We start from the raw sequence: 24,008 nt of genomic DNA, 5'->3' as shown, positions 1-24,008 counted from the left end.
GGGAGGTGAAGACTGCAGGAGAAGAATCAGCACCAGCCTTTGCAGGCCAACGCAAAGCTGTGCAAGCTCTGTCCAGAGCCCTGCAGCACCCACAGACAATTGCCCCAGCGCTGTGGGTCCCCGTGTCAGTGCACACACACCTCACAGAGCATGCCAGGGACTACTGCGTACATGCAGCTCTTTGAAATTGGATTTATAGCAATCAAGTGTGCCAGAGACAGGGAAATACCAATGAAACTACGGTAGGAACGTAAAGATGAAAAGTGGACAATTAATGTGACTGCTTCATGTTTATTCTCTGCTATTAATATTAGTATTAAGGCTTCTTATGAAAAATATTAATCATTTCTCAAGGAGTACCTGTTTGCACTGGGATCAGATTTAATCTGTGAGAGAGCTCTGCTGCTTAAGGGGGCAGGGGGGAAATTGTTTGTGCCGGAGGCTAATTTTGTATTGGGGCGGGGAGGGGGGAGGAGAAAAGCTAGAAAAATGAGTAAATTGTAAAATTTTTTATAACATACCTAACCAGAGGCCGGCTACTCCACACAGGTAACCCCACGGCACAGCAGAGAAGGGGGACCAGTACTCCACTTTTGTAAAATACAGTATGATCGGGGTAACAGAGATGAAAATCAAATTGAAGAAGCCCAGGGTAGAAACAAAATGAGCCGCTTCCCCGAAGTTTGCACTTCCAAGAAACATTTTGAACAAAACCTGCAAAGGAGAGAAGAGAAGAGGGTTTTAGACTTCATGCCTGTCATGGGAAGCAAAGTCCTCCTGCACAGAGTCCTCCACTCCCTTGGGGAGAGTGGGGCACGGGGACAGCCCTGACCAGGACAGTGTGCCACAACCCGGCCCTTTCCTGAAGAACTTTTGCAAGAGGAACTTTGGTCTGATTTCTGCCCTTTCCTGTGTTTTAGCACAGAGGGGGATACCATGTCATTACACTGCAGATGGTTGCATCTGTACAACAAAGCTTAACACAAAATGCCCCGAGGAGTGAGTGTAACTAAGAACCCGAAGACAACACTGTTCATGCAATGAAAGTTACAGGATTTGGGCTGTACTTGGCACTGTTAGGACCCCAGTGGCTTCCACGGCATAAACCTGCTGTGAGAGAAAAGCCTAGTCTGGAGGGACTCGCTTCAGATTCACAGGTAGCCCAAGCCTCGTGGAGGACTTGTCCTGCATGAGCCTAAATTAATGCACTTCGAGTGACTTGTGAATGGTCACAACATATTTATCAGCAAGACAACCAAAGTCTAAAGCTGGGAAGCAACTTCTCATCCCACTACAACTAAATCCAATCTTCTGCTCCTCTTTACACGTTCACCCTCCCCGAGCTGACAATAAATACAGCCACCTTTAGCCCAACCTGTTTCTAACTCAGACACATCCCTGCCTTCTTCATCCCTCACCTTCAAGAGCAGCCACTACTTTCAAGCAGGGGGCAAAGCCCTGCGTGTCTGTCACGCATCGCCTGCACCAGGCACACGCAGGGGCTCCAAGCCCAGCACGAGCGCAGAATACGCAAGAGAGCTGCAGTGCAGACCAGGGATGAGCCACCCGTCCCCGCTCAGGGAAAGCGGCACTACCCGCATTCAGGCTCTCCTCCCTGCTGCATATGGCAAGCCCCTTCGAAATAGTGTCGATAAACTGTGGCGGCAGGAAATGATTAAAACACGATCCTAAACTCCTTGCGGCATAGTAATGGAGATTTCATTAAAGGCTCATAAAGCAAAGTCATTCTGAATATTTGGCAGCTAACAACTAATTACCCTCATAGCAGATTTCCTGACATTGTGACATCGCCTGGTCACCATATGAATGATGCAGGAGGGATGGATAAAATAAAACGTTTATTTTATAGTGATTTGCTTTGTACTCATGCATTTTAACATCCAATGTTCAAGAATGTAAGAATACTAATAAACAGTTATGACCTACCTTATACAATGCAGATGTAGAGGCTGATCCAACAGCATATGCTACCCCGATAATTGAATCACCCTGGAAACCATCTGCATATGCCATCATTACGATTCCTGTGATTGCCATTATTGCTGCAACTATCTGCACAGACGAAGCAAAGCAATGTAAAGCTCAGTGCAATTTCATTACACAGAAAGAGATTATCACTGTATGGGGTTTTAATGAGTGACTAGCTACTTTCTCTGACTTGAAGTTTCCTTGCTTTCCCTTAAATAGGGAAAATTATGTACGGTTGGGAGAGATGTAAAGCATAATGAAAGTGTATGCACTGATAATGATATGGATCTATAGCACTGCAAATTCTCCTGGGACCTACTGACAACATCCATCAATAAGTATTTTATAAGCTAAACATCCACTTTGGAGATATGACTCCAAGATCAAGAAATTTTAAGACATTATGCCCTACTGTACAACAAGAGAAATATTGAGCAACGCCACCAATTTGACTTGAAATACAAACATTTAGATCGCCAGCGTTCCTGGTCATCAGTCTAGGAGAATGACCCCTGTATTGTGGAATACCAGTGTACCACTGGGCGCTCTTCCAGGCTGCTCTGGCTGTGCATGGTATTTCCCAACAGCCCTGCCAGCTTTCTTGGACAGACATGACCAAATTTCTTTATGAAGCCTTTACCTTTGTGCTTAGGTTTTTGACCCCATTTGAAAATCCCAGACAGAGCTTCTAAGGAGCTTCAAAGAAAAAGAACAGAAATAATTAACTACACCATATCTGAAATCCTGGGTCTTGACTCCAAGGACCTTAAGGAAGTGGTAGGGATCCGGACATGTTTTATTCTTTGAGAAACTCCCCCTCTCTACCTAATTGCCCTCAGCAGGTAAATACGGAGTCTGAATTTCAAAGACATTGAATTCCTAGCTTCCACGGACTGCAGAGGAAAATGTGTTTCCTCAGACGAGTGGAAAATCACAGCCTCGTTTCTGAAAGATACAGGGTTTTAATAAAGGTTTTTTTTAAAATTAGTATTACATTAAAAATTCTATCATTATAAAAAGGCTGTTCATGTACTAGAGCTGGGTGTAGAGCAGAAGATGCACAAATGCAGATACCCAAAGCTGGTTGTTACAGAATCAGCAGCAAGATTTTTCTATTCCCAGATATCCAGTAAATCACACAACTCTCCAGTGGATAGGCAAGGCAGGCTCTCCCCATTCATACAAAGGAAGAAACTATGCGGTTCACCTCGACAGCATTAACCTCTACAAACACTGCCACGCTGACTGGCTCCCAAACTCAACTGCTGAGCTAGGCGGGGCTTTTTACTCCTTGCTCCTGCAGCGCTGGTACAACTCCTGAGCCAACATCAATGTGAGATAGACACTTGCTTCCTGGAAAACCTCATTAAACTTCATTTAAGAAATATTTACTATTAGACAAACCTAAGCTTCACATGCTTCACACCATAGACTTTAAATGCATCTTGATCAAATCATGTGCCCTTTTGCAGAGAAACCCAACTTTCAGATCTCACACAGTTTTACCAAGAAAGAGTCCCAGAAAACCCACTGATACTCATACCAAGCAGATGTGAGTCAGACTGAGGCAATAAGCACAAAAATCCCACAAAACAATTTCAACAGAGCCAGTCAGTAGAGCAAAACCATGTTTCAAGGGACACATACCTGACTCAGGTGAAGGTGTCCACACATGGGGGACAATGGGGAACCAAGAATCCACTCTCAGGGTGGAGCCAATCTCTGAGACTACAGGTAAAAATGTTAGTGCTCCTAAATCCCATAGGTGTCTAGGCCAACATCTTCACTGGGGAACTCATCTCCTGGGTGCAGCTTTAAATACTTCCCTCTCACCATTAGCCCTACTTTACCAGTAACTGAGGCACACGGGTATCCCCCTCGCATTGCAGTCGCAGTGCCAAAGGCAGAGTCACAAACCACAGTGCATGTCTATATCCCACCTTATTTCTATTTAAAGCATCCAAGCTCCAAGATACAGTTCAACAAAGCTGCCTAGCTGTCACCTAAACCTGAAGATACTGTTGATACCTCCAAATTCACCATGAAATGGCACTCAAAATCCAGGTCGCCCAACTTAATGACAAGGCCTGGAGTCACATACGTACTCACAGTCTCTTAGGTGTAATGCAATGGTTCGATGAGATCTGGAAGGGCTTTAGCAAGAGGGGACCGGACGACTTCCCTCCCCTCCTTCCCAGAATAACACATCCCAGCAGTCAGGCCATGCCAAGAGGAGGGCTTGAGTCCCTTCATCCAGAGGAGGGACATGGATCCACAACTGCCGTCTCTGGACTTAAGGCTCTGACCGGCGAGCTGCTGAGGAGGACAGGGGAGCAAATTGCATTTTCCAGTGCCTAAATGGGAATCTGGCCTTCACTCCTTAAGTGAGCTGGGGTGCTGGAGGACATCACCCTCTGCTGTTCACCCTGCTGAAAAGTCAGGGCACATCTGGCACAGGTTGCACATACCATCACCCAAGATGCAGCAATGCTTATTTTGATCCCTGAGCTTACATCTACCCAAGGACCAATGAGCAAAACAAAGTTAAATTATCTTAAAAGAATGAGTTTCAGTCCCGTTCAGCGGGAACGGTCCCTACAGAGCTTCTCCCTCCTACCTTTGGCTTAGTGAGTAGTTCGTTAGTAATGTAATTGTGTAACACTGCTCTTCTCCTTACAGCTTATCCTAGGACATAAATACCACAGAAGTCCAGCCTTGAAGCAATGCAGAATTACACCCAGGACCTCTCAGACATCAGCATGGCCCCTCCTATCAGTTTCCAGAAGCTCCCCCTTGCCCTGCTACACTGCTCGGCTGGTTTCATCTCAGGCTGCACTACGTATCCTGCCTTGCACATAAATTCAGACGTAGTACTTCAGCTGTCAGCTGGAATATTTCAGCTGTAATATTTCAAGCAATGTCTCCCACAAGGCAAAACAGAAAAGTCCAATGTAGTTATCCCCTTCTTCAAAGGGAAAGGATCAAGATCCAACCCTTAGTGCACTCACCACTCAGACCCAGCGAGTGAGTCCTTTCCTTGTATTAGTGGAAATGAGTAGATCCAACATCCCCAATAGAAGATTCTTCCTATTGGGAAAAATCTTCCCAGTCTGACTACACCAAATTCAGAGAGCCAGTTTCCTCATTTAATCAAGTATTTAGAAAGCCAAGCATTTTTTTTCCTGAAACGACTGAAATAATGGACACATAAGGAGCACCATCTCATGAGACATTACATAAATAAGACCTGACACTGGAAAACAGCGAGAACATTATCTAAGTTTCATGTTCAAAGCCCTTCCTGCAAATTATACACCACTGCATTAGCACAGTTGACCTCTGCCTAGCAATTGTCGTGTGTTTGTTTTAGAAACCCGAGAGCACGTCCTGCAGGCTCCTGTAAGCTGACAGAAGCAGCAAGGTCACAGTGAAGCAAAGCTGGTTGTAGCTGACAGCTCGTTAAACAAGGCTTTTAATTAACGGAAGAGGATAGTAACCTTCTTTTGGAGCCTCCTAGGTAAGGAATGAAATTAGCCTGCCTCTTTTTTTTTTTTTTCTTTTTCTTTTTTCCCCAGGAAGAGATAGAGGCCAACCAACATTTTACTCAGAAGGATTTTTTTCCATGTGGGGCACAGCAGTCAATGAGGTCCTGTAGTAAAGAAACCTGCCTCCAGACTACAGCCAACCCTTTTTTGGGGGGAAAAATGTCCCCAAATCACTCCATACCTACCCAACAAGCATTAATTCAACTTCACAGATGAAACACAACCAAGGGCTCAAACATGCAAACATTTAAGGAAGTGGCTAAATCTAAGTAACACAAGCCAGCAGAACTACTCAAATACATGAAGTCTTTTAAATATTTGTGCTTGCTCTGAGCCAATGCTGTCTCGACCTCCAGAAGCCCCAGTGTAACAGGGATACATTATTAATTTGTGAGATGTTCAGAAATGTCCAAGCAAAGAAGATTACGGTGCAGGCAGGGATTATGCTGTTTCCTGGTGCAGGGCAGTAGCTACTCAAGGTACCTAAGGTCTATCTGCACTACTTTTATAGGTAAATAGCTATATAGTCATTGCTGTATATGCCCTTCTCATATGCATACTCTTTCTCCAGCTGGTGTTTTTGTCTCTCAGGTTGGGTGCAAGCTCCTTCCCACGCTACAGCATCACCGCTGAAGGCACGTGGCTCTCACTGCACAACGCACACTCTGGGGAGCTCAAACGCAGCCAGGGCAGCCGGACCTCTGCATGGAGCCCCTGGCAGCACTTCTACAGCTAGTCAACGCTTCCACAGGCAAGACTATGCTGTACCATAAGGCGGCCATCAAGACAGGTTTGTCTTTAGGCAGTCCATCTGAAAATCCAGCTACCCAGCCTGGCCGCCAGATGCTTTCTGGGGTGTGCGGGAGCGCAGCCGGGGGATCGGAGAGCCGTCAGGCTGCTGGCCGCTTGGAGACAGCTCGGAGGCTGCCTGCAGCAACACGAGGCGGGCAGGGAGCTGGCGATGCTGGAAATCTGCTGCAGAGTCGCTGAGCCTTGACGGTTCTCAAGCCCAGGTGGATGAAAGCTGTCTCGGGTACACAGGCGCCGGCTGCATCCCCACCTCTGATGCACCGCAGACGTGCCCAACAGCTCCGAAGCTCTGAAAGAACTGCTAGGAGCTGAGCTCCTTTGAAAAATTGGCTGTGCTCCTGGGTGCTGAGTGCTTTTGCAAAAACACTGGCTCCGAGTATATGATTAAGCCCGTATTTCTTTTCATCCCCTTACTGTCCAAATAACCTAATTACACTTGCTCTCTGAGAGGCTGGGGGGTGAAAGCAGTAGAGGCATTCAAAGGACAAAAGGCTGGGTCCATGCTGCTTTGTCGTATTTTAGTTCTCAAACACTCTCCTGCGTGGTTATTAACATCACTAAGTGTTATTCTGGCAGGAGGCTGCTGGAAAATGCTGCTAATTACCTTTCCAGCAGTGTGCATCCAGAATCTGCCAGTTAGCAGCAAAAACAGTTTCTTTTATGTGCAGGATTTGCTGTTCACTTCTTCTGCCAGGTTTTTCTTGTGCAAGCCTCACGGTGTTTACAGCATTAATACTAATGCATATTTATAGCAACGGGTTTTTTTAGTCAGTGAAAAATAACTAATAACTGAAAATAGCTTTAGTATTTCTCACCTAGGTTTCTTTAAGAGAGTAGCTAGGAAAATACAATAGCTGTGTTTACTCTTCTAGAAAGAGGTTGCTTTTAGACAAAAATTAGCTTAAAGGGATCAAAATTTCCTATTTTTTCAGCTAGACTCAGTATCATCTTACATCATAAGTGACTAATAACAGCTGGAAGCTGAGATGATCAAGGGCCAGAGGAAGGAACTACAGCCTCAGAAATTACCGTTGATTCCTGTAGAGAAGAACTGAGGATTTCAAACCCTGCTTAGTTAGTCATAAGCAGGCTGAGGGTAGGTCACATTCACCTGATGCGTCTCTATTTTAAATTGTATATGAAATAGATACACAGGTGTCTGGCTTTAGCACTGCAAGATGAAATGTCCGCGTCCTTACCTGCAAGGGCACTATGGCTGAGGTCTGTGAAACACAGCTTCACCTCCTCGACTTTGCCTGCTCTGGACAGACCCTCCACTGAGCCAGTCCAACAAAACCCTCCTGGCAGATCCCTACCCAAGAGCTCACTTGTGTGATATCACCCATGTCTTGAGATGCTCAGGCCCTGTGCCATTACTAATTGCCCAGCCAGCCCTGTCTCACCGGGAAATCACAGGAACTGTTTTACTTTAAACGATTTCCTCTTCCATTCCCAAACCCCAAGCACAGTGCTCTCTTCAGCGTGCTGGTGTCTGCTCCAAGAGCTAGATTAGATGTCTGTGAAACAGGATGTCTTTTCCTTTCATTTCTGAATCCTTCTCTCACATTATTAATCGAAAAAAGCCACTGTCCTCATTTTTTTAAATGAGGATTTCTTAAAATCAGGAGTGTCCTGATCCATCATGCTTTCCATGGAACTTAGATCCAATTGCTGGTGGATCACCAGCTTCTGCTCACAGGCATCACGCCTGGCCCCAACCAGTCCCTAATGAAGTTCAAGGCTCTTGAGAGTTCAATCAGGATTGTACCCAACACGACCATTAGGCCTTGAGCCATTTCAACAGGGGAATCTGCATCAGAAGACCTGGCAGAAGGCCTAGCTACTCCTTAGCCAAGCTAGAAAGTCAACAGTTTAAATTGCTGCATATTAGGAGATTTGTGTATGTGAAATTACAGGAAACACGCTTGCTTTCCCCCAGATCCAGGCACACATCATTTTGCTCGAGGTTTTTTTTTTCTATTTGCAGGGTCCATATTACTGCCAGGGAGTCCTATCACACTTTAGTGCAAAATACACCTTCATGCAAAAGAGTTGCTGTCCCTTTTAATCTATATTTGGCACATGCACATGTGTATCCACTTACGTGTATGTAAAATAGGGTGGCATACGAAAAATACATTACCTATTGAAAGCAGCTATCTACCCAAACAAGGAATAAAATTGCTTTGATTAGAATGTAAGCATTCATCACTATGTTTAAAATAAAATTAATTGACTGTACTTCAGCACAGTAACCCAAGACAGAATAGGTTTATATGAACTGGAAGTCCTCCTATTCTAATTCATCAAATTACACTTTGCTGTAATAGGTTCTTGAAATTCCCACATCATATTACCTCTGGAGTCCGAGATCTCTAAGTGATCTTCAGGCTTAGGTTTGCATCATAAAAATAAATCAGAAATGGTTTCATGGTATATACATACCATAATGCGGCAGTACTTTGGCAGCAAAATAGCTTATGGATTTAAGGGCAATTATGAAAACAAGAGAGAGTTGAAAATCAGGCATGTCATTACCCTTGCTCCCATGAACCTGTCTTTCAGCACAATCCAAGAAAGCAAGAAGACGAAAGCTTTGTTACAACAGAATAGGGCAGAGACATCTGTGGCTGTCAGCTTCTTTAAAGCCAGTAAATACAGGTAGTTAGTCAAAGTCCACAGAATAGAAAAGGGAGCAGTCCTTTTAAGAAAGAGTTTCAGCGTCAGACCATCTTCACCAAAAATCCGACTGCATTCCCTATGAAAAGAGAAGAGTTTAAAACTCAGCTAGGATTTTCCTTAGCATTCACTCCAGCACAACAAACATTCATTAGACTTTTATCGCATTCAATTAAGTGCTTTTCCTAACTACTCAGCACACCCATAAGAATCTATTGTTTAATTCACATAGAGAAAATAACCTACAAATCTTCTTAGAACAGCAATTTCACAAATAGAAAAGAAGTAACTTACCTGGAATAACCACACTCTACGAACAATAATCCCAGGGACTCACACACAGAAATGAAGGTTATCTATAATGCACCGACAGTTCTCAGACTCTGCCTTCGAGGCCGTGAACAGAGGGATTATAGCCGCAATTTTTTCTCTGTAGCTTGACAATTTTTTCTTGCTTTGCTCCAAAACCTGTTTTTATTCTTATCGAAATACATTCTCACGTATAGCCAAGTAAGCTTTAAGAATCGCCTAAAGAAACTAAAAATACTGCCAGACACATCGCCATGGTGGGAAAGTGAGCCACCAGCCAGTGGGACTGAGCCAGTCAAACAAGTGTAAGAAAAGGAAGGAAAGGGGAGGGAAGGGTATTTAACAGCTTTATTTTATTATACAATGAAAAGTTGTGTTCACTTAGACACATTTCCTTGTGGATTAAATTGCAAACAAAATCAAACAAAATCTCTAGCTTCCCAAACACTGTGTCACACACAACTTAAGTGAGCTGTTTGCTTGGTAGGATTTCACAAAAGGGAAGAGTCAGCTCAGAAGACACCGCTTTCGGGGTCAGCACTCCTGTGCAACATGGTACCTGCGTGGGCTAAGGGGAGATTGAGTACTCAAGCATGCAGCTTGATTAAAGGCACATCACTGCACCCCTCCTAAAACATCTCTACCTTTTCCAAATTGGGAATGTTTTTTAGCAACTCCACTGCCTGCACTCTTGGTTAAAGGTATTCCTCAAGATATTCCCAGTACGCTTCATTTCTTGACATGGCAGGCTCTCTGACACATCTATTTAAAACATGAGAGGTCCCACAAGTGAACGCTTCATACAACTGAAAACACCAATGGAGTGAACCAAGGTACCATCAGTCTGCAACACATCCTTACGAGGCAACATTAAGGGACTAATCTAAATGCCATGGGGCCTCGCGGCCCCAAAGTATTCACAGCCAAATATGTCTGTGTTTGGAAGGTTGCTAAAACACTAATTATGTAGAACTAATTAGTAACTTCAAAGATTGCACTGCAATGTGAAGTGAAAAACACTTGTTATTTGGGGGGTGGTTGTGGCAGTGTAATAATTATCCTGATTTGGCTTTGCCTTTAAAAACAGACTCATTTTCAGATCTCCTAAACCATTTTTAGTAATTCTGGGGAATTCTGCAGTTAAAAATACTGCAGTTTTTTACTATTAAGAATGGAAACCATCACTCTCGTTTTGAGGAAAGTAGGATAATAACATCTATGTAATACATGAGATCAGCTATGTCTTAACCTAAATGATTTTACGATTCTATGATTCTACTTAATAACCATTCATTCCCTGCTGCCACTAAAATGACCTGGGGTACAAAGCAGTCATTTCTGGTAATAATAAATTCCTTTCTCAAACTCTGCGCCAGGGTGTCCAACAAGTTAACACTCAGGCAGGCAGATCTGCTAATTATCTCCCTCACTCTAGTTGACCTCGACGTTCTCAGAAGACAGCCTGTTTTCCAAAGATCAGAATAGAAACGTTACACATAGAAAGAGAATAGCTAGTGGTGTGTATCATTTATCTGAGATGCAAAGCAAATAGTGAAGCAAATAAATTAATGCTTAAGTTTGACTGTAGGCTTTTGTATCACTGATTTCAACAGGAGTTAAAGGTGATGAGTCTCCTTGTTTGAGAATGGACTCACCAGTAGCACAGACTTGAATGTTTGTTGACATGCAGATATAGCAGTTTATGTTTAAAAAATGTTTTTCTCCCCTTGAGACTTAGGTGAATGCAGAGGGTCATTCTGAGCTCAGACTACATCTCACTTCAAGACAGGTGGCCTCTGACCTGGATGCACCATGTCACCATTACACGATGCCAGAGCCAGGATGCCCCATCTCCTGGCAAGAAAAGATCTGCATTGTGAACTACAGACCTGTACGGAGCCTGCTCTCCCCAACCCAGTGGGAATTCTGCCATCGGTTTTGATGCATGATTGGCTCGCTACACGGTTGTAAATCCAACCTGTCTCAGAAGCTGTCAGGATCTGTCTTAGAGGAAACAAGCTTGTGCTGTATTAAAACAAGAGAGAAAGGTGCTTGGGCTGCTTACAGTAATGCAGGGCATGGTTAAATACCCCGGTGCTATGCTGATAGCGTACAAAGGCAACAGCAAAACCATCCAAGCACGTCACTCTGGTGGAGTCTGCAAGGCAGCAGGAAAAGCTCTTCTACAAATGTGCCATGGGAAATTAGACCCCTGTCATCCATCGTGGCCCCCCACTGTCAGGGAGATGCTGGGAATAAGCCCGGTGCTTCTGCTCCTCCATCCACGGGGAGGGTGGGTGGCTTCCAAAGCCAAAAAGGGGTGGGGGCATGCCAGAATGGGTCAGGTTTTGTTGTCCTGCAGATCTCTGGGATGTCTGTACACAGACAAACTCAGAGCTGAGTCAGGAGGATGGAGTCTGAGGTGCCCTGACTGTGAATCCTCGGAAAGAGGAAGCCTCAGTGATTATTTTACTATTCTGGGTTGGACTCTGTGGGCTGGTCAACTATTTGGGAGAGGCAGTTGTGGCAACTGCTGCAAATGTTACTTATCTCTGAGTTCCCAGAAGCAGTGGGAGGGACCAGCACAGATTCACAGCTAGGAAAAGAAATCTGGAAACACTTCACAGGCCCCAGGCAATGGGCTATTGAAGCAGACGGAAGAGCCTCCATCACACACAGCAGTGTACAATGACCAGACAAAACAGGGGCCAGCAGTTCCTCACCTCTCAATCAAAAATAAACAGCAAAGACTTGTGACAGGGTTGTGCTGAGTGAGACAGAGACCTGATGAATTGACCTCCATGCCTAGGAGAACTCCATGAATAATGCTCAGTGAGTGAAGAGATAGGAAGAGTACTTTATTTTCCCAGTCACGGCTACAGTAGATTGCCTTGGTCTTTGTGAGGGCTGGTTGCTCAGTGGTTAACTCAGCCTCTTTGGCATGCAACTAAAATTAAACTTGCAGGAGTTCTCACGACATGACAGTGATTAAAACCCTGGGCTCAGGAGAGATGGCTCCATGGATCCCTCTCCATACAAATAGTATCTGTAGGCTGTTGACTTAAAGGCAGAGACATATCTAAGGTCAGAGACATATCTGACCCTGAAACTATGACACAAACTATTTCCAAATGCACAAGAAGTCTATTTAAAACCTGCCCTGTAACATAAATAGCTCTTTTTATTTGCAGGTAGCCCTCAGCCATCAGCTCTGGGCAGTGTGCCATGCTCTCAGGAATTACAGCACCTCAGGCAGTCATGTAGCTTTGCCTCTGGCACCCACTAAATAGCTTGTGTCGCCTCTTCTGATGCTAGCCCCTGCGGAAGAATGGGTTTATTCACCCCTGACACACAGCAGCCTCTGGAGTGTAAAGCAGCAGCTGGTTTTAAAACAGCTTACAGAAAAAACAGAGCTAACAGACGCTACCTGGGGTAACGTGAATACGGCAAATGTAATTACATCACCTGGATTAAAACTTGGCAAGACCACCAGTGACATTATGGTAGCAAGAAGCACCGCGGGACCTGTTGTGAGCACAAGTTGTTACTATGTCATTTGGTCCTTCTATCTAAATGATGGCATCTGCTGTAATAAAATATCTTCCAGCTCCATTTCAGGAGACAGACACCAAACAGAGTAATGGTGGTGAAGCAACTGGTGAATTGTTTTCCAGGACTGAGCAAGTCTGAACATTAAGAAAGAGCCTGGGCAGCTGTATTGGTCTGCTCAAAAGCTGGAACAAAAGGAAAGGGAATTGTGCGTGAACCTCTCACATAAGCAGCATCTGGCTCGGGGAACAGCACCAAGGGAATGCTGTCTCCCAACAGGAATGGTCCAAGGGAAGCCCTGGTTTTGTGCTGCTGGTCTTCATCCCTACTGTTGAGCCATTCGGGCTTGGAGCAGCTTCAGGCACAGAGATCCTCATCTCTCCTCTGAAAAGCCCTTTGCAGTGAAGATCTAGATTTGCAGTGCTGTTCCTTAAGTGGCTGAGGAAGCTGGACTGAGCTACTGCTGCAACATAGATGGAGAGATTTATAGGTGATAAACTTGCAGATGACAGATGACAGCAAATATCAGCTGCTTTTGGCTCTGTTTTTACTTCAAGTGATTCTCACATCTTATTTTTCTTGCTAGAAAACCAACTCTTCCCAACATGTTCATATTCATTAAACCTGCACCTACCAGCACTCTTCCTAGCCAGTGCCTCAAGGCTGCATAGCGCCTGTAGGACTAACCTCAGCTATTACATCGTGGATATATTCTGGCAGAAAGGTGCTGAATGTCACAGTGTTTGCCCTTGAGAAGCCAATACGGTGGATGGGGAGGCAAAATTTATTGACATTGAAAATATCATCCACCTATTTCAAATCATAACTCTATTAGGATCCTATGTCAAGTCTGTGGAGTGTCTTCTGCTGTGGTAAATACCAGCAGGGTTAGATTTCCTATTGCTGAGCTTACTGAGCTTCAGATCATTTTATTCACCAATAATGCAAGGAGTTTCAAGGTCTCTATGTGGGACATACCTTTTATCTACAGGAGATACCAAGAGCTGTGTCTTATGCCTCGAGACAACCAAGATACTTTACTGAAATGCAGCAGGGAGGTAATAACCATGAGTTAGTTTCTAAGACCACAAAATGTAATCTCTAAGGTAAAGTGTGAAAGGTAAGAAATACACAATTTACAATCTCAAAGATTATAAACCTTTCAGAAAGCCAATCTAAAGTTGAAGATTGAGACTTCTACCCTTCCAAGTGGGAATTATTAAAGTAACAGCAGCTCTATACAGCTTTGCCAGCCTGGGGCAGCGCTCTGCAAGTCACTCGCACCATCACTGATCTCTGCCAAGATATCACAGACACTGTTTGTTCTGATCCACCGGGAATACCTGCTGGACAAAATATCTTATGTCTTTAAAACTGCTAGTGAGTAACTACATCCTCCAGAAACACAAAGACAAATCACCTCTGGACTCTGAGGCAGGCCTGGAATCGCTACAGGATGGGCTTTATTGACAAGAATTAGCTACTCCACAGAAATAAAACCAGCAAACGAAGCAACAAGAAATCTTACAAATAAAAAGCCTTGTAACAGGAACAATGTCAAGAACACAAACCAAGCAATTATACAAACAACTGGTCTAGCTTTGAAAATAACCCTGTTCTGGGTAGGAGGCTGGGTTAAATGACTTCAAGTGATCCTTTCCAAACTAAATCTGTCTGTAACTCTCTGAATTTAAAAACTACAAATGATCCTTTTCAATTCTGTAAGTCACCAGAAAATCAAGCACTCATCCTGAAGAGATGTCCATTCCCATACCCAAACTGAAAGAGTTTGGCTTGTCAAGTTATAACATGGCACACACAGACCAAGTAGTTGGTCCCTATCATAAAGTCAGTATTTGCCAGCAGTTACCTACTCCCTGGGATGTGAGTTCCCAATATATCTGGAGTAGGAAATACCCCAGGAAGATGCCTTTCCATTGGCCCATCAGCTCTAACACCGGCCTCCTGTTTCCACACAGTCACAAAAGTACTTCACATCTCCGCTTGTGCAGAAATTCCTCTGGGCATGTAAGCATGTGTTTCAACTTTAAAAGCTGAACTCCTAACAGCTTGGGAAATGTATTTAAGCACACTTTCATTATGCATTGCCACAAATGTTTTGCCCAAAATTTTGCTCTGATGGATATATAATCAACGAACTAACTGCAGAGGATCTGTCTGCAGGGATATTTATTCTCACCTTCTTCCTTATCTGCTGTGCATTTGTTATTTCTTTACCCCCTATCCAGACACCAGACTGACACTGTTAATGTTCTCACAAATACTCTAGCAAGAATCTGAATGAAGGCATCATTAACATACAAAGCACCACGGTTTTCAGACAAGCAGTTAATTAAGTGCAACTGTTCAATTTCAGTCACGCTGATTTGACAGAAATGATAATTTAGGGCCAAATTATATTCCAGATCCTAGCAAAAGCAGACGAGGGAAGAATTTGGCCCTGCTACACTCCAGCCTGACAGTCACAAATTGAATTCCCTGTGTGCTCAATGACAGCTGTGCTGAACACTCTGTCAGTGGGAACAGGGTACAGGCCACACGCTGGTTAATACCTTGCAGGTCAGACAATTCTGCTGAAGTCAGTAAGACTGTTTTCAAAGCAAGTCTGTGCTGGAGTAACAGAATTGGGTCCCAGCTCAAAATTATCGTGTGAATTTCTTCCCTCCATGGGCAAGGTGTGTTATCTCTTGGCAAGCTGAATTTAGCTCCATTCTTTAAAGCAGCTTCTACTTCACTGTCAGATTGGTAGAGTAATGGAAGTGGAGAAGGAACTGTGAAATGAATTGTCCCAGAAGGTGGTGGTACTTCCAAGCCCTGAGGACAGGTTTGATAGAGCTTTCTTAAGAAACGGCTAGGGTGAAGCTAAGCCAGCTTGGTCCTGCTGCAATGCTGGTAGTTGGACAGGATGATCTCTTTGGGTTCCCCTCCAACTTTGTATTTCTATGATTTCACAGTGGCTACTGAAGAGGGATTTATAAACTTCCACTCCTGCAGACCACTGTTACAGTTATGGAACACTTTGCACTTGAGGTTGACAGTTCAATTACAACATGCGGCCACGTGGCGTAAGGAAAGGCTGGGGTCAGAGAGACATTTTTCCCTGGCTTTCGCAACACAGAGGAAGAGATATTTCCATGTGGAGCCTGAAAGAAGATAGGACAAAGCCTTCATACCATTTCCTCAGAATGACAGCCACTCAGCTATGCCAAGTTAACCCTCAGAGCTACAGGGGGAAGAGAGCCAAGAGTCTGCAACCTGCTTTAATGCCTATCACACATAAAAGAGAGATGGCTACTGGGATGCTCTTCCTCCATGCTATGATCCAGCAGGAGGAGGAAAGGGCAGTTTTCATCCTGCTATACTTGCTGAGCATAGAGAGCAAGCCATGGTCTTCCTCATGGAAACCATCTCCTCAGCTTTGAGCACCTTCTCAACTATTAGTTGTTTTGGTTGGACTTTACGCTACCGTTCTATCATAAATGGACCAGAACAGATTAAATAATGGCCAGTGGAAGCCTGATCCAGACATAAACACAAAACATAGAGATATTAGATAATATAATAGCAAGATTATAAGCAAATTGACCTTTTCATATCAGTAGAAAAACCCTCTAACAATCAATTATCCATTTATTCAAGCATACATCACTCATTTGTTAGCCTTCTGTAAGCTATTTATGAATGAGATTTTCTGCAGCATGACCTTTATTTTGCCTTCTGACACCATGGGTGTCTGAGAAGAACAGTGATCTCAGTCCACAGAAATCAGGTTGTTTAAAGGGATATTGCCACAATAAAGCCTACCTGAATTTTCTGATTGGAGACTGCTTTTCCTGTGCAGTTGCAAGGTGCCCAGAATAATAAATGGGAAAAACCATAATGTTCCAGTTTGTTGAGAACCAAGTCATAAAAAAAGGACAGTCAAAGGTCTCATACGTGATTTTGACAAACTGCGTGGTCCCAACCCAGGAGGAAGAGACGGACAAAATGATCAGAAATCTCCAGATAAGCTTGAGAAATGTGGATGCGCAAGACTGGCATCGTGTCTGTCCTTCAGCTTCTTGGCTGCTGCTTTCTGTGTGCGTTTGTGTTCCTTCTTCTCCTGAAAAAAAAATAGAAAAAGAGAAAAGTTGCACACATGAATGCATTCAAAACAATTCTTGGCAAAATCTTCCCTTCTGATCCAGACACAAACCACTCTTGCCTTCTCCCTATAATTCCTCTATGTCCCACAAACACTGAAATCCTGAACAGACATACTTCAGTAATACCATCTCTGTCATTTCAAGGGGATAGGAACAAAATACAAACACAATACAGGGGCCTGAGGTAACAGCATTACGCTTAAGCTGTTGCCACTCTTTGCTTCATCAGCCTTTCTTTCCTTCTGTCAGCCAAACCTCTAGAACAGAGCTACATCCCTTGGAACCAATGACATTATAAAGTCAATTACTGTGCATGTGTGCAACATAAAAGCTATCTGAGCCTGTACATCTGAAGCCAGGACCAAGTTCTTCTTACTCAAGATTTTAACTCAAGAATCACTTTTTTATTTGCAAGCTGAGAGGGGAAAAAGAAACAGTTTGGTGGTTTTATACACCCAAGCGGAGAAAGGTTTTTTTCAGGCAAGTTAGCGTATTTACATTTTTGAAGTTAAAAAAGGAAACTGGACAAAACTGAAGCTTGGCATGCCTAGAAATAAAGCTCTACATGTAAACAAGGAGGAATCGGAAAGTTGTCGTTTCCCATGTTAGTACAGTACTTTTCAGATCTAATCTGCAGACCAGTGCAGATTTCCTAACAGAAGTGTAGAGAATTTAATCTTACTGACTGGTGACTTGCTCTCCAGATGCAACCCATGAATCCTATTTTGATTTCACAGATCCCAGCTGAAAACAGCGGATTGAACTGCGTTGGATACTGAGGAGCACTAACACTGCTGCCCCATGAGCTCATGTGGCAGCATTGAGCTCCAACCATTTACCCCATTAGACCATATCACATCAGTTTGATAGAAGAAACAGGAGTTCCTTCTAAAAATCACGACCTGCAGCTATTCTTAACTATTACTGTCAATTACCAGTTGCATCAACACATGATGTGATATATATAAGAAACAATATAATTGTTGATAAGAGGAACTATAGATCCACTGCAGCGAGAGCATACACTATCTTACATTCAACTTAAATGTGAAAAAGGTACCCTTTCAGACTCAGGTTTACTTTCCTTTTATATTACTGTTTCTGCTACAGCCATAAAGAAATGTCAAATTGAGGTTCTAAGTTATTACATTAGACCAACATTACATCCGAAAAATGATTCATCATAGCAAGGAGCGCATTTGCAATCAAGACTTTTCCTAACCAGGACATGGAGCTTTTTGTAATGGTAATTGTAATTGTATGCCGTATTTTTTTTTCCTAAAAATAACCAGTATTCAGTGGCTCCATTGTTTAGTGATGAATCAAGAATTTAAATAAAATTACAGGTTTATTAAAAACATGCAGAGGATAATCAGACACAGCTCTGAAAAGGCAAGCGTCATTTTAGCATTCTCTTTGGCTGCTGAGAGAAAATAGATATTTTATGGTACTAACAATGACTGACGTTCTATTAAAAGGTAAATTACAGTTTATTTGCAAGTTAGAATGGCTTAAAAAGAATATATTATGTAACTTCCACTTGCAGGTTTTCCTGCTAAGCAAAACTACTGTGCAATTAGTCCTCTTCAGCTAACAGTTAAAATAATCATACAATGATAGAAGACTAAAGCACCTTTATCCACGCCTTCTATTTTTCAATTACCAAATAACTATGAAATTGCTGTTACTATGCGTGACACTATTATTAGCATTTGACTTGGATTTTACAGTCCCAGGTTTGAATATTAAGGAAAGGCACAGAAATACACACTTGTTGCAAGTTCTACCTTGGATTAAAAGACCTATGGAAGTTTTAGCCTGATTAAATGTACAGTGGGGACTTTTCGTAAGTGCTTAATGGGTAGGATTCATCCCATGTAATGTAGTTAGCAAATAATTGTGTATTCAGACTAAACATGCTGTCTAGGGCCCCTTTATATTTAATGATAATGGATAGGCTTGGTGAGAAGGTAACTGATTTCATCCTCATATATCTAAGCCCACTGGAGGCTCTTATCTCTCCCTAGACTAGATATTTACATTTAAGTGAAATTGAGATGGATCCTCCGCCAAAGTGACATAGTAGCTTGTTGCTTTCAAAATCCATGGGATGTGCACACCTAAATCTTGGCCAAAGAATCAAAAGGACAAGATAAGAAATATCTTTAAAAATAATTACAGGGCTTGAACTCAAAGACACATGGCAAGCAGGCACACAATTCATACTAAATAGGTTTAAGGATTTCCAAGTCATGAAGCTGGGGCTGGATTAAGCTAGAAAGTAGCACTTGTGTTCAGATACCGAATGATATACTAAGGAGAAAACAAATTGATCAGCCAAAGTGGTTGGTAGATAGCATTTTACAATTAGCAAGGTGGTAGAAATCCTTAGTATCTGCATTTAGTTCGGTCTAAAACACTTCTTACTTACCCTGTCAAGAGCACAGAAACGATCTGAGAACTCAACAAGGATGAAACGACAGGGAAAGAATGCGGATGACACTGCAGGTGACACATAGAGAAAGGCACTGTTCAATGGCAAACTGTGTTGAAAGGCAGCTAGCAGAAATACCCTTGCACGGTCCTTTTGTCTATAATATAATTCTTGCTTGTGATGTCTTTGTGACAAGATGGTAACAGAAAAGCCTTTTGCTTTCGTTTTTCAGAAGAGTGAGATGAGGAAAACCAAAGCCTACAGGTATTTTTCCGAACTCTTTTGACTATTTGGCAACTGCATGCTAGAAAATAATATTCTTTACATTTGTTTACCTACCTGTCAGGTCAGTCCTACTTAGACCTTACTGATGAGGAAGGGAAGATGAGGATAAAAAGGGAAATTAAAAAATGCAAAATAAATGTTTAGAAGAGTATGATGTCAAGGCACTACTCTTTTCTCAAGGGGACTAAAGTCCTTTCTTAGAGAAGATGGATTCTGATTTTGGATGTACCCTGGTGCCAGCGTGCACAGAGTTATTTCAACCTGATCTCTGCAAAAATGAGAATAAATTGGTTTTCTGGTATCTCAGGTATGATCTTTACTGCAAAATGCTGTATCATCCACTCCTTGCAGCAATAATCACCTCCAATATTTTTCTGAGGGTTTCCATCAAGAGAGTGCTCCTGGAGTACGAGATCTCTCAATTTTCTAACACAGGAAGAAAATGGCTGACTCTTGCTGCCATCAGTGGTGAAGTGACAAGAGGAAGGTTCATCTCCCGCAGTTCCAGTGTGCAAGGGAGATCCAACCTGTTCTTCCTCCCCTTTTTGCTCACAGTATCTACACAGTCTTCCAAAAAACTTGGACAGTTAAATTATTTCAGTCATTTAACGGCTGTCTCCTCCTGAACAGTACAATTCAGCAGACTCAAAGGCCTGTGGTTACATATTGTAATTGCTCCCATCCCATCTCTGCTGGTGATGGATGGACATCACAGTGAAGAAGACTGCGTTCACCATACCTACAGGTTCATTTGAGCTAAACTTCTGCAGTAAAGTGGATGACATTCCTGACAGAAGCCCTGATGTGCAGCTGATTGATAATCTGAACTGTGATGGTCCTCCCTAGGTATCCTTCCACCTGTTGCTCCTTCTCTTCCTCTTCATCAGACCGTCCATGGTATGAGCTGAGATTGTCATTGTCTGAGAAGGAACATGGCTGGCTCTTAAGGGTCCTGGTCTCTGGCCAGGCTGAAGCTGAGGAAACATAACCACTTCGTAAAAACTAAGTTGTGTGCTAACGTTAATCATCCTTCCAAGATCTTCTGTGCCTACTGCCTTATGATTTCTCAGGTATCTAACACATTACATGTTCCTACTGAGGCCCAGGCCTTTTCCTCCCATCCTTGCTTTCTTCCCACCTAACCCCAGTTTGCACACAGGTACAGGAAGGACTTTCATGTGGCTTTGCTGTTTGCAGCACTGTAAACCAACGTCAACATGCTTGGACTCTGCACCATCTTTCAAAAGACAGACGAAAGAGGCCTTTTGCAGGCATGCTGTGACGCTGGGAATGCGGCTGTTATGCCTACCTGATCTGCTCTGCCTCTCGACTCTGCTGTGCCGACAGATTCCCGAGGGACTTCGATTCTGCAGCTCAAGAATGGGAGCAGCAGAATCTTCAGCAACAGATAGAGGGGAGAGCTGCCTAGTCATGCCTCTGTGTCTGCTGGGGCAGTTGCCTCCTGGCTTGCATTGGATGGCAGATGATCGTGAGGCACCTGAGAAGAAAGAGTTTGCATCAGTTTGGCTGTAAACTCCCTGGAGGAAAGCGGAGCTTTCAAACACTCTGTCAGTGAAATGCATACAAACGATTCAGCGGGAGAAAGGAAGCACATTGCAAAAATCAAGGTTTCAGCTCTGGTCAGAATAAAGTAAATAAGTAAGTAAGTAAATACTTAATTCTCTCCCCCCTTATAGAAAAAAAGGTGCTGTATGAAAACCAGTCTTCCCCCTGAAGAAATGAGAGCCCTATGCTGCAGTATATTCTTAGCCCCACGGCTCCATAGGGTCTGAACAGGCAAAGGAATTTGTACTCACGTGGGCCCCTTCCTGAGCACTGACACTGAATCAGGCAAAAGGAGAGGTCACCATTCTCCCTTAGGGTGCAAGGGAGGGCTGAGGAACCACTGCCTCCTAAGGTCAGTGGTGACAGTCTCTCCAGAGGAGAGCTTCCCCTTTCCATCCTCCAGAATGATCCGTGCGACTCTTGTACGGAATGAAGCCATGGCCACTGACAGGTCTTTTGGATGAAGACTTCTGCTAAACCATTGAAGATGCCAGTTTTAAGCCTTTACATGCACCAAATCAGAATCTCCACATCTTCAGAGAAGCAGCTTTTTCTTCTTCTGCTAGGTGCAGACAACACCAAGATGCTGCATTTCACACAGAGCCTTTATAGAGGCACAAGGCAGCAGACAAGACCCAGGTCCCAGAAATACCAGTGGTACCCGATGAAAAGTTTGCCAGTGAGAAGAACACCACATTTTACGAGTAAGAGCTTGAAGGACTGGATTAAGAACCAGCAAACAACAGAAAAGCGTGCGGTGCTGGAATCTGGCAGAGTGAGCCTGCTGATCTTGCACGTACTCCCGAATTTACTGAAGGTGTCTGTGTAAGAGGTCAACACGCGAGCAGCACAAGAGAGTCCTCTTCTCAGAAAGTCAAGATGACAGGCCATTTTGGCAAGTATAAATGTGTGTTCATGGCCAGTTGAGATCACCTGCCACTTGTTTTGCAGCTGCTACTTCAACTGGTGACCATCTTACTAAACTTACGGAAGACGCATATACCCAGAGCAGCCACTGACCTTGCCATGACTTGGAAGGATTTAATTTGACAATCACACCTATTTCACACTGTAAAGAATACAAAAATAGACATAAACCCTATCTGTAAGTTGCCAAATGTGCAAAAAATATGGCAGACATCTCAGAGGGCAGCATTCTTCGTTGCAACATGAGCCATTAAGGTCCACTTCGTGCAAATAACTCCATGACCAACAATATAAAAGTATACTCTAAAGCAAGGACTGTATTCAAGATTCAAGAAACTGCATGAATCAAGTCAACACTCTTTTGCCAGAGGAAGTTCAGAGGGTTCATATAACCTTCAATGAACTTAAAGCTATGTTTGATTCACCAGGTCTAACTACAAAGATCACAAAGGAAGATATGTATAGAATATGGTATTATACAGAAAAATCCTCTCTCAGCCTATTTAGAGCCTCCAAGGTCAGTTTTTACCTACCAGGTAGACAAGCAACTGAACCAGCCGCTAAGCCCCTAGATATGATCGTTCGCAAAGATGCTCTTCCCTTTCTCCTCTGTCCAGTATGAGGGAACTCTGACACAAGGAGGATGCCCAAGTCCAGGTCCCACCTTGCCACATAGTTCTACAAATTCAATCAATGCAGTATACAAGCCACAGTCTATGACAGTAGACCCACAAAAGTCGACTTTGAAGGATTAAGACCTATATGATGTCTAAGCACTGTACCATCTCACTTCATTTTTTGAGGAGCATTACTCTCTACAGAGCTTTTTAGAGCCTACTGGATATTTTCAGACCTTTAAAAAGCCATTCACCGTCATATATTTTCTTTTTAATGGAGAAAATCATGATCTAACAGCCACACAACTCCCCCCATGACTTTGTTCTACTCATTTCATAACTCCTCCCACTTGTAACAAACAAGGATAACATTACCTACTTTGTAAACATCTTGCAAGTCACTTGGAGGTTGAAAAGTACATTAGAAATGGCAGCCCTGGGCCATTCACCCCACCAGCAGCAGCATAAGACCTTTATCTGACAGCTGAAAGTTAGTTCCAGCCTCCACGAGATTAAGACAATTGATACTTTTTGGGCTAAATATTCAAAAAGGCACTTAGGAATTTTCAGGTCTCCAACTTAAAGTTAAGTTTTATTTTCAGAATGCGTTTGCTGACTGTCTGTCCTCAGAGAATCAGCCACCAAGGTGCCTCTGCCCAAATCACCACTCACTTTGATATGCATCATTTAAACAGATTTCATTAAGTTGAAAGACACACGGTACATCTCAATTCAGATATAATTTAGAACAAGATCAAGATTCACATTACACTCAGCAGAAGTCTAGCAGATGATCCACAACCAAAATTTCAAGGAAACCTATTTTTCCTCACATGCTAAAAGAGCTCCGAGTTATTTATATCTGGTACAACAAAGCAGCATCAATCTTTTCCCGTACATTGAGAAACTCAGCAGCTGAGACCAAAGCTGCATTTCAAGACATTGCATTTAATCGAAAGTCACTGCTTGATTTACTGAATTCTTCTTCCCTTATGCTTGAAAGCAATCAGATAGCACAGCAATTTATCAGTATTTCATTGTTACAGCTAGAAAGCCTGGGCCATCTAATGCTACTGAATCTGAACATATTTTAAGGATACACTTTGACAGGGAAGGTGAATAGATATATGCT

The 24,008-nt window shown here is 43.2% G+C and overlaps 1 protein-coding gene across 1 annotated transcript in view; it reads right to left on the bottom strand.

Annotated features, from left to right (window-relative positions):
• The window catches only part of SLC35F4 (solute carrier family 35, member F4), a gene marked incomplete at its 5' end in the record, with an annotated part of 25,141 nt that extends 2,740 nt beyond the window's left edge, over positions 1-22,401 (bottom strand). Inside the window, 6 exons of the mRNA XM_009585471.1 lie at positions 522-714; positions 1,948-2,073; positions 8,883-9,102; positions 16,707-17,004; positions 21,076-21,264; positions 22,353-22,401. Of these exons, the coding sequence (XP_009583766.1) occupies positions 522-714; positions 1,948-2,073; positions 8,883-9,102; positions 16,707-17,004; positions 21,076-21,264; positions 22,353-22,401 (1,075 nt within the window). The remainder of the gene's footprint in view (positions 1-521; positions 715-1,947; positions 2,074-8,882; positions 9,103-16,706; positions 17,005-21,075; positions 21,265-22,352) is intronic.
• Positions 22,402-24,008: the final 1,607 nt, after the last annotated feature.

This window comes from Fulmarus glacialis, unplaced genomic scaffold (genome assembly GCF_000690835.1).
Source record: "Fulmarus glacialis isolate BGI_N327 unplaced genomic scaffold, ASM69083v1 scaffold11329, whole genome shotgun sequence".
NCBI lineage: Eukaryota > Metazoa > Chordata > Aves > Procellariiformes > Procellariidae > Fulmarus > Fulmarus glacialis.
Note: the sequence above shows the minus strand (reverse complement) of the source record. Positions and strands in the feature narration are given on the sequence as shown.